This window comes from Mus caroli, unplaced genomic scaffold, assembly GCF_978045245.1.
Source record: "Mus caroli unplaced genomic scaffold, Mus_caroli_1 scaffold_8, whole genome shotgun sequence".
In the NCBI taxonomy this organism is placed as follows: domain Eukaryota; kingdom Metazoa; phylum Chordata; class Mammalia; order Rodentia; family Muridae; genus Mus; species Mus caroli.
Genome location: NW_028227263.1, coordinates 10,916,296 through 10,932,919, shown reverse-complemented (window position 1 = coordinate 10,932,919; position 16,624 = coordinate 10,916,296). Strand labels below are relative to the sequence as shown.

The 16,624-nt window shown below is 51.1% G+C and overlaps 1 protein-coding gene and 1 pseudogene across 2 annotated transcripts in view; both read left to right on the top strand.

The window, feature by feature from the left end:
• Nucleotides 1-2,098: 2,098 nt before the first annotated feature.
• Nucleotides 2,099-2,574, top strand: LOC110298898 (ubiquitin-ribosomal protein eL40 fusion protein pseudogene; annotated as a pseudogene).
• Nucleotides 2,575-3,631: 1,057 nt separating this feature from the next.
• Dock1 (dedicator of cytokinesis 1) overlaps nt 3,632-16,624 on the top strand; it is a 502,179-nt gene continuing 489,186 nt past the window's right edge. For both annotated transcript variants that reach the window (XM_021168435.3, XM_085841214.1), the window contains exon 1: nt 3,632-3,799. In XM_021168435.3, coding sequence (XP_021024094.1) covers nt 3,754-3,799 — 46 coding nt within the window. In that variant the 5' untranslated portion in view covers nt 3,632-3,753. The remainder of the gene's footprint in view (nt 3,800-16,624) is intronic.

Here is a 16,624-nt window from a genome sequence, read left to right as displayed (position 1 = left end):
GCTCAGGGAACCAACGAATACTGAGCCAGTGTGGTCACACAGGACAAGGAGATAGTGATATTTTGAGCCACAAGATGTGACTATGCCTGCCTGTGGGTGATGACCAATCTGTGAGCTTCAAGGAATATGGGCATACGGAAAAGTCTCCAGCCGTATTGCCTCCAACACATGGCCATGGCTCACCTGAAGTTTTAAAACTGACTTAGAGGCCAGAGAAATGAGTGTAAGTCTGTAGTGAAATGAGACAAGTCTGCCTGCTGTCAAGCCCTTGACCTCTAAATTGATATCTGGGAGGTAGGAGGAGAGAACTGATTACAGCAAGTTGTCTTCTGACCTCCAAGTATGCTGTGGCAGATCCCTCCCTTCAATAATAAAATAAAAATGTAACGTAAGGTTAAAACTCTGATTTGTAAGTCTATTTTAGCATAGCATTCTTACAAGAAATCAAAATCCAGATTAAGTCAGGATGTATGTATATGTTTGTATAGGTGTGTGCTCCTGCACACATAGATATATGTGCACATGTGTGCATGTGCAGGTATAGGTTCACGTCAGTGCATTCTTCAATGGCTGGCTACGTCTCTCATTACACCTGGATCTCATGGGTTAGGCTAATCTGGCTAGCCAATGAGCTCCTGTCTCTGGCTCCCCATCTGGGGTTCCAGGTGTGTGTTGCCATGCTTGTTTTTTTTTTTTTTTTAATCTGGGGGATCCAAACTTGCATATTGGGCATTTCACCCACTGACCTACTACTCTAACTTCCTATACCAGTCATTTTTTATTTTATCAGAGTGAAAATGAGTACCATGAGGTTACTGAACAATGAACACGGAGGAAGGGAGAGACAGGAGGCCGTCAGCTATGGGTCTGCTGCTGATTTATATAGCTACACTCTCTGGAGAGCCTCAGGATGTCCCATGAGGTTGGTGCCAGCAGTCCTGGTTCATGTATGGGGCTGTCAGGACCCTGAAGTTTAGCACCAGGAGGATGAGGCAGAAGCAACAGCAGAGTGACTGACTGCACAGCTGGCCACAGCAGGGCATGCTTTCAAGGACTGTTGGATCTCAGGCGCCTGGTTGTTCTCAACACAAGCCATCTGCCCTCATATGAAGCCTCAAAACAGAACTGAAATGAGGCACAGAAGATAATATGGGTGCTCCTGAAATCTATCTTCCTGGTTTTCTTCATGAATTTTCAAAATCCCAGGAAGACCTAGAAAGCCCTTCTATCCAGGAGCATCTCTGTGGGTCACGTCTCTGAATAAGCCTTACTGGTTTCTCCCTTCCTTTAAAAACCAGCATTTCTTTCCACCCCAGGCCCCTTGCACATCCACTTAATTCCCCACTTCCCCTTACTCATTTCTGCTTATCCTTAAAGTCCAGGCTTAAGACAGTTTTCTCAGGGAAATTCTTTTGACCTAAAGTGGGCCAGGCACTTGACTCTGAGCTCTGAGCACCCCACTTCTGGTTAGCACCTTTGGTTGCTTCTCCTTGGAGCAGGTGAGTCACTGGACCCCACCCTCGAGGCCTGAACCCTTGAGGTTTCCGATTGCCTGCTTTTAGTGAATGCTGGAGGCCACGTGGGAGGTGAGCCCTGGCTGCTTCCCTTTGCAGGACTGAAGTTCCTTATCAGTGAAAGGAGCCTGTGACTTTCTATGAATCAGTGGCTGAATTGCTAGAAATCTTACTTGTATATTATCTTGAACCGGGGAGGTTCTGTCTCACCTTCCCCATTCAGGAGCTCCTGGCTATTTAAGCTGCATTCTGGACGGGTTGATATAACTGCTCCAGGCCGGGGTGGCCCTGTCTACAGCAGGTAGGTACCTGACCTTTCCAATTCTAGATGAGTTGGCCCCTCTCTTGCTCTGACATGCAATCTTACACAATGTAGCCTTCATTCTTTTAAACTTTCATTCCTTTAGTCCTTGAAGATTCCCAGGCTGGCGTCTTTGTCATTGTTTCTAGGATGCAAGGGAGAGAGGGCACACAGTAGAATATGCAAGCTCATTTGCCCCTTCTAATAGATTGCTGTGGACCCGAGGTCCCCTTGCACCCCTCCCCTTAGTTTTAACCTTGAAGAAATCAGAAGTATGCTCTTTCTCTTCAACGAGGCGGCCGAGCAGCAGACGCCAACATGCAGATCTTCGTGAAGACCCTGACGGGCAAGACCATCACTCTTGAGGTCGAGCCCAGTGACACCATCGAGAATGTCAAGGCCAAGATCCAAGACAAGGAAGGCATCCCACCTGACCAGCAGAGGCTGATATTTGCGGGCAAACAGCTGGAGGATGGCCGCACCCTGTCCGACTACAACATCCAGAAAGAGTCCACCTTGCACCTGGTGCTGCGTCTGCGCGGTGGCATCATTGAGCCGTCCCTTCGTCAGCTTGCCCAGAAGTACAACTGTGACAAGATGATCTGCCGCAAGTGCTACGCACGCCTGCACCCTCGTGCAGTCAACTGCCGCAAGAAGTGCGGCCATACCAACAACCTGCGCCCCAAGAAGAAGGTCAAATAAAGCTGGGGTCATACCTGACCTGTGACCCCGGGACCAAATAAAGTCCCCTTCCATCGACTGGAGCAGAAAAAAAAAAAAAAAAAAAGAAATGTGGGTGGCTGGCACTGGCTGAGTCTGAGACCAGCCTCCTTCAGATTAGAGTTGCTAGGAGCTGCCTGTTCTAAGCAGGGACTGGCTTCCTTTCTCTTCCCACTTCCTCTCTTTACCCACTTCAGCAGGCCCAACTCCTACTGAACGCCTCAAAGTTGCTACAAACCAGGAGCCTCTTTGTGCAGCTCCAGACCCTCAACACCCAAAGAGATCTGGGCTGTTAGAAACACCCAGGGGATGCAAAGTCTTTTCCTAGGCTTCTCTTACCAGTGCTGACTGTACATCACCGCTCCTATCAGCTACTAGGCACGCTCAATGTGCTCAGACCCTGGCAAAATGGGTGCCCACTTTGTGTTTCCTGAATGAATGAATGAACCACGATGAACTCCTAGCTCTGCTCCAGCGCTCTCCACCAGGTCAGAACTGGGGTTTCCGCACTTCACACCAGTGAGTACATGTGTGGTGTCTGACTATTTGTGTTAGATCCAGGCCTAGAGGGCTGTAAGGATTTGTGGTGTGTGTTCGCGTGCGCACGCGCGCACGCTTGCGTGTGAAAAGATAGCACTCTGTGAGGTGCAGGGTACAGTGTTCAGGATGGTGTGCGTGTGTTGTGTGTGTGTGTATGCGTGTACCCTGTATGGTACAGAGTGCATAATGATTGGGATGCTGGGTGCTTGGTGTTCAAAGTAGAGTGTGGGATACCCGATAAAGAGTGCTGGATGCGGTGCAGAGTAGCCGGTGCAGGGTGAGGACCATACAGTGCAGATTAGTAGGTGCGAGGTGCACGGTGTTCAGTGGAAAGGATGTGAGTTGCACGGTTCCTGCAGCATGCAGGGCGTCCGTGGGCTCCGGGCAGCGGCCTGGGTCCCTCGAGGGACCCGGCGGGCCGAGCCCCAGGGCACGCGCGCCTGGGCGGGCTACAGCCGGCCGCCGTCCCGCCTCTCGCCGGCGCTCCCGGCCTTTCCCATCCGGCCCGCGACGCTCCGCCCGCCCCGTCCCACATGACACCGCCTCCGCCGCAAACTTTTTCCTCCCCATCCTGTCGCGGCGGGGAAGGAATGGAAGATGGCGGCCTAGGCGCAGAGTTTCCTGCCCGAGCAGCGGCGGCAGCAGCGGCGGCTCCAGTGGGCTGCGGCCAGCGCCACCATGACGCGCTGGGTCCCCACCAAGCGAGAGGAGAAGTACGGCGTGGGTGAGCAGCGCGCCGCCCCGCGCCCGCCCCGCGCGCAACTTCCCCGCCGCGGCGCCCAGCCTGTTGCCGCGCGGTGCGGAGCCCGGCCCGCCCGGGGCTGGAGCCCGCGTGGGGAACCCGGGAACCCTCCGGGGTCCACCGTGCTCCTCATTCCCGCGCATTCGCTCTGTCGTAGTCCCGTGTGCCCCTGCGTGCGCGGGGCTCCCGGGGTCATTGTTTGTGTGCGTTTTGGCTTCTTCGGGAAACTTCTGTTTGGCATCCGGGACTCCGGGTGGACACTTTTCATTGTGCAGCGCTCGGATCTGTGAAGCCTCCTTTTCTCGCGTGAGGAGTGGCTGCGCCTCCCGGGTTGGGTCGGTGCTGCCTTTCCCGCCCTGGATGGTAGGGGACACTCAGGCGCTCCTGTGTCCCCGGGGCTCTGGAAACGGACCTCGAGGGCGGGGACCTGGTTTTGCCTTTGTCGCTTCCCTAGAGGGTAGAAGGAGTCGGTTGCAAGCTTACTTTTGATCCAAGGAGTCCCGCTTGCCTCAGTGGCCAGACAGTCCCAGAGCCCTGCAGACCTTGTCTCGCCCGCCCAGCTAGCCCACATCAAAAATCAGGTCTCTCTAGGCCTCAGGGCTCGCTGGCATTCCAGATTTGACTATTCGTTTCCAGGCTCCTGCTCTCTTTCCCTAAGGATCCTCTGACGCCCAGCCTCACCTGAGCAGAGACTCTGACTTGCAAGCAGGCATTTCTCGGGGATTTGCAAGCAAGCATTTAGGGGAGCTTGCTGCCTTCCACCCTAAGGGCTGCCTTGGGGCACTTTCTCAGCAGCTGTCTGTTCTAGGCATGCCTTCAGCACCGTCTTGCAGGCCTAGTTCATGTCCCAGCCCGCTGTCTTTGGAAGCTTCCCGGAGACTCCAGTCCACAAGGCCGTTTCCTTCCTTTGAACTCCAGTTACTTATTTCTGTAACAAGTAGGAGATGGTGGCCATGGGGGCAGGGCTGGGGAAGCCTAGGGCCCCTACCTCCACTCTAGGCCCACACCCAGGTTTGGAGGATTTTCCCTGCGTTGTGAACACTGGAGCTGAGCTCCACCTGTGCTTGGCCGACCTTTCAGAGGCCCATGGCAGAGCTGGGAAGGGCTGTTAGAGTCCCATCTATTTAATTTGGGATGAGGGTCCTACTTAGGATGACTTCAGGGTGTGGGAGGTTTTCTCCTGGGGTTGCCCAGGACTGTTCAAAGAACAACTAGAAGAGGAGCAGGAGCAAGCAGAAACCGGTAGCCAGATAGTCAAGACGCAGTTGAGGAAGGAGGGACCTGCGGAGGACTCCCGGGTAGTGGAGAAAGTTGCTGCCTTGCTTTGCCCTTGTAGCATAGTAATGGGAGCTGCTGGGTTTGAACCCTGGCAACAGTGGGTTCACATTCATCCCTGTTCTGCTGCAGCTGCCACGGTGGCTTGTGATTATTGGGTGGGGGGGTCTATCTCTTTGATATTTTTGTTTATTTTTTTTGGGACAGAGTTTCACGATGTAGCCCTGGTTGGTCTGGCTTCATACAGAGGTCTACTTGTCTCTATCATCTGATTGCTAGGTTTAAAGGCATGCACCCTCACACCTGGTGGGTCTCCTCCCCTCCCCCTCCCACCCCCAACCTCCACTCCCTTTAAGTTGGAAGACTGTTTTGTTGCCATTTGGGAGAAAGAAGTAGGCAGCCTTGGCAGCCTTGGGAAAGAAGGGTTGTAGATAGGAAAGAAAATGGCTTGGGAGAGGTTGTGTGTGTGTGGGGTGTGGGGGTGTCGGGGGGCAGTTAGTCCAAACCCAGTTTGTAGTGCAGGGTGGTAGTGAGGTGCACACCAGTAAAGTCGGAACTTGGGAGGTCGAGGCAAGGGGATCAGAAGTTGAAGTTCATCCTGTGCAGCATAATAAGTTTGAGGCCAGTCTGCGCTACATGGGATCTTATCTCAAAAGGAAAAAGCTGTATTTTCTAAGCAAAAGGCCAGAAAACATTTAGCAGTGGAAACACTGTGAGTTCTTTTGTTGGGTGTGGGGGGCTTCACTTGAGAGAGAGAGAGAGAGAGATAGACAGAGACAGAGGAGAGAGAGACAGAGAGAGAGAAGAGAGAAGAAGAAGAAGAAGAAGAAGAAGAAGAAGAAGAAGAAGAAGAAAGAGAGAGAGAGAGAGAGAGAGAGAGAGAAAGAGAGAGAGAATTTTGCTGTAACGTCCCCTAGAGACATGGATGTTGCCTCCAGTGAGCCTTTTGTAGTTCTGTAGTGTGGCTCTACCTGGAGAAGATGGGGAGACATTCCTATGTAGGGGCAGGAGGGTCTCCCTCCAAAGGTGGGAAGCAAGCAGCCCAAGAGGCTGTGGCTGTCTCAGTGAGGCCATACACCCTCCCAAAGGCACTCTTGGGTGTGACTTCTGACATCAAGTCTTTTGTTAATGCATTAATCTCAAAACTGTTTTTGCAAAGTTCTCACAGGAGAACTAGTAAAGTGATTCTCAACTTTCCTAATGCTACGACCCTTTAATCCATTTCCTCATGCTGTGGCGACCCCCACCCCCACCAACCGTAACATTATTTTGCTGCTAATTCATGACTGTGATTTTGCTATTGTTATGAATCATAATGTAAATATCTGATATGCAGGATATCCGACATGTGACCCCACACCCGGAGCCATGCTCACAGGTTGAGAACCGTTGGTCTAGATGATGGTTTTGCCAGGAAATTCTAGCAAAAGTGTGAAAGGTTGTCGGGTGTAGGAGAAAGTGGACCGGTGTCTCTCTTCACCAGGATGGGATAAGACAGCTGAGCTTGGGTGTAACAGGCATCAGAAGGCACCTTGAAGATTAGCGTCTCCATGTGTCAGAGTTGGGGGAACATCAAGGGTAGAGGCATGGAGACACCCCAGCTCTCTGCGTGTCTGACAGTCTGTACCGGGAGGATCCTAGTGGCTCATAGGGCAGCAAGTTCTTAAATGCAGGCTGATTGGCTGTTTTTCCCTAAGGGAGAGTTACTAAAGATCCCCCATACTAACTCGAGCCTTCTCTTTGGTAGCCTTAACAACAGGCCTGTGTTTCTCTCCTGAGGCTCTGGTGGGTGGACCCTGCTTCCACTCCAGCCACTTGGCCCGTGCATGAATCACGAGGGAGAAGGAAAATGATCAAACGCCATCGCTTTTGGAAACATGAATCACAGCTCATTGTTCAGATGAGCTTGGGGACTCTTGGAAGCATTGTTTGTAAATGAGAGGCTGCAGTTATTTATTTATTTATTCCGGAAAATCTAGATGAGCGTAAAGGGCTGATGTGTGGCTCTTGCCAGGGCAGGAAGTGGGGGTTCCCATGATTCATTTTGTAGGGGCTGCTGCTTGTGTAGGCTGCCAGCTGGCTTCCCCCCTAACTCCTGGGCTTGGTTTGGTGGGCCATGTTCAGGGAATTGGCTTATTCACACAGGTGTAAACTTTGAGTTAGCTGTCACACCAAGGGCTTGGCTAGTTGATCTTTCCCATCATCCCAGCTATGGCAGGGTCCTGTGTTCTAGAATTGATAACGTTTTGATGGATCCTGTTTGTCAGATTCAGCGTGGGCTAGAAGCACACTTAGGATCAGTGTGTTCACAGTTGCGGAAGGTGGCCCACAGCCTTGTGCAGAGCCTGATCTCTACCCTGTGAGTTGTGATACGCTGGTACCGAAGAGAGGCTTTGCAGTGTGATTGAGCCTATGAAGTATGGGGTGGGGTCACATGGGCTCTGGGAGCTTGGCTGGCAGGTCTTGGCAGAGGGAGTGGGAAAGAGAGACATGTTGAATGGGAAGCTAGGTCCCACACCAGAGAAGGACTTGATGAGCAGTTGCGGGAAGACGTAGGGGTTCACTTGCAGGGACTAGACTGAGGTCCCAGAAAGCTGAGGACTACCAGGCAGTGTGGACTCGTAAGACTGATTCTGCAAACATCCCAGATGAGCTTGGAAGTAGATTCCTCCTGCAGTCTCCTGGTGGGTGCCTTGCTGGCCAGGCCACTGGGCCTCTACAGAAGTGTGGAGCCATGCACTTGAATAAGCTTAAGGCGATCTAACTAGGGTAGTTTGTTATAGCAGTAGTGGAAAACCAGAGCCTATGATGTGGACAGCGACATGGGTTCGTGAGCCCTGTTAGGTGCAGGGAAGATAGTGAGCCCAGCATTCCTCACCCCTCCTCTTTCAGGTAGAGAACCCCAGGAGGAAGAGGGCATTGGGAAGGTATATTATATTATCCTTGGCGCTTGCTGTTGTTTTACTTTTAAGAAAACATTATTATATTTATTTGTGTGTGCATGCATGCGCCCAGGCGCCATGCACGGTGCACATGTGCGTACCGTAGGGCAGCGTACAGGAGTTGGTTCTTCCCTTCCACTGTGTGGGTTCTGGGGATCAAGCTCTGGTCATCGCCCTCAGTGCCTTTCACCGCCCGACCTATCTTGCTGGCCTCCATTTATTTGTTATTTACTAAGGGACAGCTTTAAGTCAGCACTTGGGAGGCAGATGCAGGCGGATTTCTGAGTTCGGGGCCAGGCTGGTCTACAGAGTGAGTTCCAGGACAGCCAGGGCTACACAGAGAAACCCTGCCTCGAAAACCTAAAAGACAAAGACACAAAACTTTTAGCCGGGCGTGGTGGCTCATGCCTTTAATCCCAGCACTTGGGAGGCAGAGGCAGGCAGATTTCTGAGTTCGAGGCCAGCCTGGTCTACAAAGTGAGCTCCAGGACAGCCAGGGCTATTCAGAGAAACCCTATCTCAAAAAACAAAAAACAAAAAAAGAAAAAAGAAATGTAATGAGGAAGTTGGGCGTGAGAGCACACACCTGCCTTTAATCCCAGCACTTGGAGGCAGAGGCAGGCAATCTGAGTTTCTGCTCAGCCTGGGCTACACAGGGAGTTCCTGGACAGTCAAAGGTACATAGTGAGACTATCTTGAAAAAAGTCAAAATGCCAAACAAAGGCAAGGGAGAGAGAGATGGGGGGCGGTGATGTGATGATGAGGGACTTCCTACTTAGACGGAACGAACACCCATAATCCCTAGGAAATTGATTTTCTTCAAAAGGTGATTTTCTTTTCCTTTCTTATATTATATTATACTATATTATATTATATTATATTACATTTTTTGAGACAGAATCTTACTGTATTGCTCAGGCTGGCCTAACTTTGTGGCCCAGGCAAGTGATTCTTAAAATCCTGCTTGGTCAGTATGAAACACGGGGTGTGTTCTTGTTGGCTTGGTCTTTGCTTCAAAGAACATGCAAAGACCCCTGGGAGGGCAGGGAGTGGTGGTAGAGGGAGGCCTCATTCATTACCCAGAGTGCTGAGCCGGCCGCTGCTTAGGGATAAAACATTCGATTGAATCCTAAGTAAGCAGGAACGCACACATTTCAGTCACTGGAGTTGCAGGGAAGCCAAATTAGGGCACGGATTATATTTTCCCAAATCCGATTTTACTTTGAAACTCAAATGTTTTAAATGCATTGTTATACCATCACTCTAGAATATTACCTGTCTGAACAGGATTGTGTTAGGGTGTGGGAATCAGTTTCAGGCTGGTTCTGGGTCACTCCTGTGGCTGCAGGCAGTGAAGGCAGGGAAGCTCTTCTCACCCAGAGAAGAGCTGAGTTCTCTGGGTGGATATAAGGGAAGCCAGCAGCTTTTTTCAGTAGTACTTGAGCTCCTCCATCATCCCTCTCTCGTTCCTCCCTCCTATCTCCCCTCCCCACTGCCCTTCTGCCTCTCTCCTTCCTTTCTTTCTCTTTACCCCCCCACCCCCTTCATTAAAGTTGGCATTTTCAAGCAATGTGGCCACATGCAGTCATCAAAAAGTAAGAACATAAAGGGGTCTTTTACTCACTTTTTCAGTTTGCTTCCCACCAGACTGGTTATATAGTCACTGAGCCAGGGTCTGGACTCAGCATCTGCATTCCTGGGTATCTCCCTTCCCACCCCAACATACACATGCACACACACACACAGAGACATACACACAGAGAGAGAGAGAGACAGAGAGAGAGAGACAGAGAGAGCAGCTTTATCTGTAACAGCCAAAACACTCAATAGGAGGGAGGGAGAGAGAACTGGACGACAGATACAACAACCTGGTGGACTAAAGACGGAGAAGCCACTTCGTGCAAAAAGGCCAGTGGAGGCTGCCTACTATAGGAATCCACTTGAAATGCAGAATTCTAGCCACAGGTCAGACTAACAATTGCCAGGTCTTGGGGAGTACTGAAGTAGCAAGTACTACAGAAAAAAGCTGCCACAGGACCAGTCAAGCTGCAGTGTCCCCAGGCCCCTCACGCTGTCCTTTAGCAGCCACTGCTACTTCAGCTGCTCTCTCTCTGTCTCTCTCTGTGTGTATGTCTCTGTGTGTGTGTGTGTGTGTGTGTGTGTGCATGTGCATGTTGCGGTGGGAAGGGAGATACCCAGGAATGCAGATGCTGAGTCCTGTGGTAGGTGGATAATGTGCCGATTCTTCTTTTTCTTCCCATTTTGAGAGAGGGAGGGGTGGGGTCAGAGGTCAATGTCAAGTGCTTTGCCCCATCACGTTCCACCTTCTGTTTTGAGGCAGGGTCTCTTACTAGAACTGAAACTCATCCTTTTGGCTAAGCAGACTGGCTACCGAGCTCCAGGGATCCCTCTGTTCCCACCCCCTTCCATCATTGCTATGGCTGCTCAGTACTGTGCCTGGCCTTCCTGTGGGTACCACAGCCCACATTCAGGTCCCCATGCTTTGGTGTAAGCACTTTACCTGTGAGCCTGCTCTGCGGTCCTGGCTATTTAGCTTTTAAAAGAAACTGGCAGCCTTTACCGCACTGGCTGCGCGGGCTGCCTATACCAGCCACGTACCCCTTCCTTTCTGTCCTTCCTTCCTTTGCTTGTCTCTGTTCCCGTTACCCAGGCTGACTGGAGCATCAGGGTCTCAGGATAGCTGGAGTGTGTGTCTCCCCAGGGTAGCCATTCTTTGATGTCTGGATGTCATGTGAGTGTGGAGGCCAGCATGTGCTGGCTGACAATGATGGAGGTGCTCCAGGGAGGGACAGCAGGGGCTGGGCCACTGACCTGAGAAGTTGTTCAGGGCTGGCCCTCAGAATAGCTTAGTGACTAAAGGTGCTTTCTGTTCGAGGATCTGAGTCTGATGCCCTGGACTCCTGCAAGTTGCCCTCTGACCTCTATGGGAACCATGATACATTCGCCCTTCCCCCAACTAACATAAAATAAATGTTGACAAAAAAAGAGACAGTATAAAGGTAATATTTTATTTACCAACAGGAAGGAGACAATTGTTCATGTTTTTGTCAAAGGGTAGTTGTTCAGTCTGAAGGAACAGCAGGGAGGGGGTGGGGCAGTGTGAGTGGCCAGCCTTGCAGGATCAGCAGTGTGTAACTGAGCTGTGGGCCACTCATCCACACGATCGCGTTTGCAATTGTTTCAGTGTGCTGGGAAGCTCTTGGGCGACCTGCTGCACTACTTTGCTTTCTGTTGCTGTGACCAAAAGCAACTTGGGGAGGAAAGAGTTAAGGTGGCTTACAGGTTACAGCTCATCATCCAGGGAAACTGAGGCAGGAAAAAAATTAGCTGGTCTTGCTCAGCTATTTTTCTTAGATAGTCCAGGCCCACCTACCTAGGGACAGCACTGCCCACAGAGGTATGAGCCCTCTCACAGCAACCAGCCATCAAGTAAGTACCCCGTAGATGTGGCACAGGCCAGCCTGGTGGATGCAGTTTCTCAAGTGAGGTTCCCTCTTCCTAGGCGTATGTAGGTTTGTGTCAAGTTGAGAACCGCTAACCAGCAAAGAGAGGAGGTGCGCATCAGAGTCGGCTTTTAGCTCTGACAGGTTGCCGTCAAGCACCATCAGGTGCCACCCCCATGCACACAGCTTCCTCATGAGACCTTGACATCTTCAAGATGGAGACTGGGGCAAGCCTCCGAGCCTTTTCCCAGCCTCCTTTGCACCTCTCCCAAAAGTGGGGAGAACGCTAGTTGATGTGGGGTTCAGAGGAGCTAATGCTCTCTGTAAGGCAGTTTGGAAGCACAGTGGTACTGCTGTGGATTTGCTCCTGCATTTGCTCCTGCTAACATGGTGGGCAGCCCCGGGGGCTGTCATGAAGACCCACGTGCACAGGACGTATATTAGTTTAGCGGGGCTGCTATGACTAAGCCCCTGTCTGCTTGGCTTGCAGACTGTCATCTTCGCCCCATCTTACTCTGCTGTGTGTGCTCTAACCTCTCCTCCTTTTAATGAATGATTCCAGACCTATTGAATTGGGGCTTTTCCTGGAAAACCTTGTTTGAGTCCAGCCACCCAGTGACTGTCCTCACTGGCCCCTCTACCCCCAGTTCCATCCTGGGGCTCTGTGGTCGTTCGAGTGAGACTGTCCCCATAGTGGTGCTCCTTGGGGACGCTCAGGATGTGTGGCCCTGCTGGATGAAGCGTATGAGGTGGGCTTGGAGAGCAGAGGTTTCTTTTCTTCTTGTTTGTTCCCTCTGCTTTTTGTTTGTGATTGAAGACATGAGCTCCCAGCTTGCTCTTGTCTGCTCCTAGCTGCCATGTCTGCCTGCTGCCATGCCACCCTGCCATTTGGGGGATAGACTCTCCTCTCTCTGGAACCACAAGCCCAAATAAACTTTTCCTTCTCTAAGTTGTCTTGGTCATATTTTATCACAGCAACAGAAAAGAGCATAATAGGTTTAAAGTGAGGTTGTAACTCCAGCATTCAGATGTAGAGGCTCCTGACCCAGCCCTCAGCAGTGTACCTTAAGACTCTCAGCTGAGTTTCCTTTGTCTTCATGGCCCCTGGGCTTTGTTTTGTTCTTTCCTGTAAGGTTCCCGGAGGGATGTGGCAGATGAAATGTCCTTGGGTCAGCCTGGAAGTCAGCAGCAAAGTTCGTGCCAGATTTAGATCTGAATATGAGCAGTATTTGGTGCTGTTGTTTTTCTCAAGCCTCACTGGGCCTGGGCGCTCACACACCCTGCTCAGATTCATTTCCCGGTTCTCAGAAGGTGTGTTTTTGTGACGGGAGCCAGCTGCACTGTGCTTCCTGAATCCCAGCTCTGCAGCAATGACAGGGATGGCCTTTGGTGCTGGAACTGCACCTTTGCTACTGTCCGTGGACTGCTCTCTGCCTGTACCAGGGACTGCCTTACATACCGCACTGGGAGCCTGGCTTCTCTCCCCTAGGCAAACTCACAAGGCTCTCAGTGATGTGGCACCACTGAGTCACAGGGGCACTAAAGGGGCAGGGAAGGGACTGGCCTTGGGACAAATAAATGCCTTCAATTTTGTAATAATTTTGAAGCCGTGCTGGCTCTGTGCCCACCAAATAAATCACCACAGCTGCACCCAAGAGGGAATCTGGGTACAACCACACTGGCACCCTCCGCCTTCAGCAGGCAGGTGGGAGAGCAAGATACATTTTCTTGTGGGTGCCTTTGGTGCTTAGCATGTGGTGGAGGACATTAAGCACTCTCACTTTTGGAGGCACAGAGAGCCTTGTTGTGGATTTATTCATTTTTTGGTAGTTGCCTTTTGAGACAAAGTTTTAGTTTGTAGTCTGCTGCCCTAGACCTCACTGTGCCACCTAGGCCAGCCTCAAAGTCTCTTAAGTAGCTGAAGATGACCTTGAACTCCTGACCCTCAGGCCTCCACTTCCTGAGTGCTGCAAACACAGGTGTTCTTCCCCACACCTGTTTTGATGTTGTTGTTTGTTTGTTTAGTCATTGTTTTGTAGCTTTGGCAGCTTCTCTCTGGAGAGTGAGAGGTGAAACTGGGTGAGCTTTAGACAGTATTACTGAGTTGGTGTGAGTGGCTATAGTTCTTTCTGGTTTCTCAGGGGACCATAAAAGTACAGAGTATAGGCTCAGCTTGAAGTTGTCACTGTGTCTCCGAAAGTGTCCCTCAGCCTTTACCAGGTGCTGTTTAAAGCTGTGATTTGCCATTACCTTGGGAGTGCCTCACACAATTTGTGTGCCACCCTGAGTGATTTGTTTAACAGAATCACATTAGATAAGCTTGTAGAGAAATGTAACAGTCATGATTTCCTTTCTGCATCTGGCTGCTTGCTAGCTGCTCTCGCAAGTGTTCTGGCTATTATGTTGCTTTTTTTTTTTTTTTTTTTTTTTTAATATATAGGGTGTCACTATGTAACCCTGGCTAGCCTGGAACTTTATACATAGACTATGTTGGCCTCAGACTCACAGGGATCTATCTGCCTGCTTCTGGCTGGACAGTGCATTCTGCTGGCTTCATACAGTTAAAGTTTGCTTTATGTTGGTGTCACATAGGTTCACAGCTCTCTGCCTCACCCACAGCAGGTAGGTGGAGAAGGAGGAGCCCAGAAGTTGGTAGTCCTGCCCACCCACTCCCGTTGACACTTTCCATTAATCAGGACGTAGATTGGAATGGGCCCTTTAGCATCCATGAGCAGTTTGAATGTACTTCATCTCACCCTTTTATTTTTGAAACGCAATGGCAAACAGTTGTTTGCTTTCCCCAGAACGAGAAGAGATGCAGCTGAGAACTGAGGCTGTGTTTGGTGTCTGTGGGTTTCAAGATGATCCACATCTTGCTGAGTCCAGGAAGCAAAGCCTTAAGCATCTTTTCTGTACTGACCCTGCAGCTTCCGAGTGTGCCCCCGGAGAGAGCACGTGTAGACTTCTTTTGGTCTCAGTGGGTAGTGCACTGAAACCTGTGTGGAGAATTCTGTTTTTTCTAAGTGCTGGCTATTGTCTTGTTACTTCCTGGAATCTGTATTCTGAAGTAACTCTTATGTTTGTGTATCAGAGAAGGTGGTCAAGGCTCCCCGGGAGAACCCCATAATAGTGTTAGGTGGTCATGCTGGAGGTGGGCACAGCACTGTATTGTGGGAAGAATTATGCTGGTGGAAAGAAAACTGTTCTTTCAGTGCTACCTCCCTCCTCTCCTCCCTCCCCCTCCCCCTTTTCCTCTCCCTCCTCCTTTTCTCTCCCTTCTCCTCTCCCTCTTCCTCATACTCCTCCCTATCTTCCTTCCCTTTTCTTACTTTTCTTTTCTCTCCTTCTCCTTACCTTCTTCCTCTCTTCCCTCCTCCTTTTCTTACTCTCGTCCCTTCTTCCTCCCCCCCCCCATCTCCATCTTCTGTCTTCACACTTTCCCCTTCCCTCTTCCCCTCTCCTCACTATACTTTTCTGTTCTGTTTCCCCTCTCCCTCCTCCTTGTCTTCCTCTCCTTTTCCCTTCCTTCCTGTTCAGTTTCTTCTCCCTTCACTGATTCCTTTGTCCCTGACCTTTTTCCCTCTCTCCCTTCTCCTCCCCCCTTCCTGTCCCCCTTTCTTTTTTCCTCCCTTCCTTCTTCCCTTCCTTCCTTTTTCCCTCCTCTCTTCTTCCCTGCCTTCCTCCAGTCCTTCTCCCCTCTCCCCCTTTCTGTTTGTGTCTCAGCTCTGTTGGGTACAGGTGGTCCAGAGTTGTCCTTCTGGGTCTCATATTCTAGCAGAGTCCCCAGTCTGAACCCATCACAGCCAATGTTGTGTCAGAAATTGGCATGTAGTGATGTGGACAGACAGGTACGAGTAGGTGGCTCATGTACGTTCCAGACCTCACCCTGCACAGTTCTGGGTGACACCCAGGAATCTTGTTGAGTATGTAGATAGAGTGGCAATGGGGTGTGGACATGCCTGATGCAGGGACCCTGCTCTCTACTCAGGTTGGGGTTCTGCCACTGAGTGAGTTCTTATTGGGTTCTGGAGCTTTGGGGATTTCTAGGTGATCAGTAATGAACTATGGGTGTACCTGTTTTCATGGTGGCCCCATGTCCTGTTGTCCTTGGTTTGGCACATTTGTGCCTGATTCTGCTCAGTTCCCAGCTTTGTAGGGCTTGTCCTGTCTGCCCTGACTATTCCTCTTGCTCTGAGCCAGGCTGCAGGGATAGATGTGAGGGGAGACTGAGGATCTATTGTGACTGATTCTGATTCCCCAGACCCTGAAGGGGAGGATGGAATGAGGAGGGGACAGAGACTGGATGGGAGCCAGCAGGTGTGTCTCCCTGGGCTCTTGAAGCTTCATTTCCTTTTCCGGAATCCCCATAGGCAGTGTTGGGGATGGACCTCTGCGGCTGGAGCATAGCCTTCATAGCTCAGGCTGGGAGCCAGCTGCCTCCATCTGAGAAGGAGAGACCCAGCTCTTCCTGCACTGTCCACACAGGGAGCTTATGCTGCCTGCGAGATAGAACAAAGAAGAAACGTCTGCAGGCAGACCCCATAGCCTGGCTTCTGTACCCCACCCTTTAAGGATGTCCCCTCAGCTTCCCTGTTTCTCAGGTTGTACACCCCTTGTGCTGAGTGTGAATAATGGAAATTTTTACCTTAGAAAAACACTCTGTGATCACAGGAACTAACTTATGCCAAGCAGGGTGCTCAGCCTGGGTACTTCTCACTTCCTGGGCTTGGTCAGTCTTTGTCACAAGAGCTAGCCTGAGCCTTGAAGGATGCACTTTCTGTCTCTGGGTGGGAACCCCCCCGCCCCCCCCCCCCATGTCTCAGTCATTGCTAAGCACTTCATAGGGGAAGATGGCCAAGCTCTGACTTGTTTTCCGTTGTTCCTGCTGCTCCTGCTGCTGTTCCTGCTGCTCCTCTTGCTGTTCCTGCTGCTTTTGCTACTCCTGCTGCTCCTGCTGCTCCTGCTACTCCTGCTACTCCTGCTGCTCCTGCTGCTGCTCCTGCTACTTGTGCTGCTCCTGCTTCTCCTGTTACTCCTGCTACCTCTGCTACTCCTGTTACTCCTACTGCTCCTGCTACTCCTGCTGCTCCTGCTACTCCTGTTACTCCTGCTGTTCCTGCTGCTCT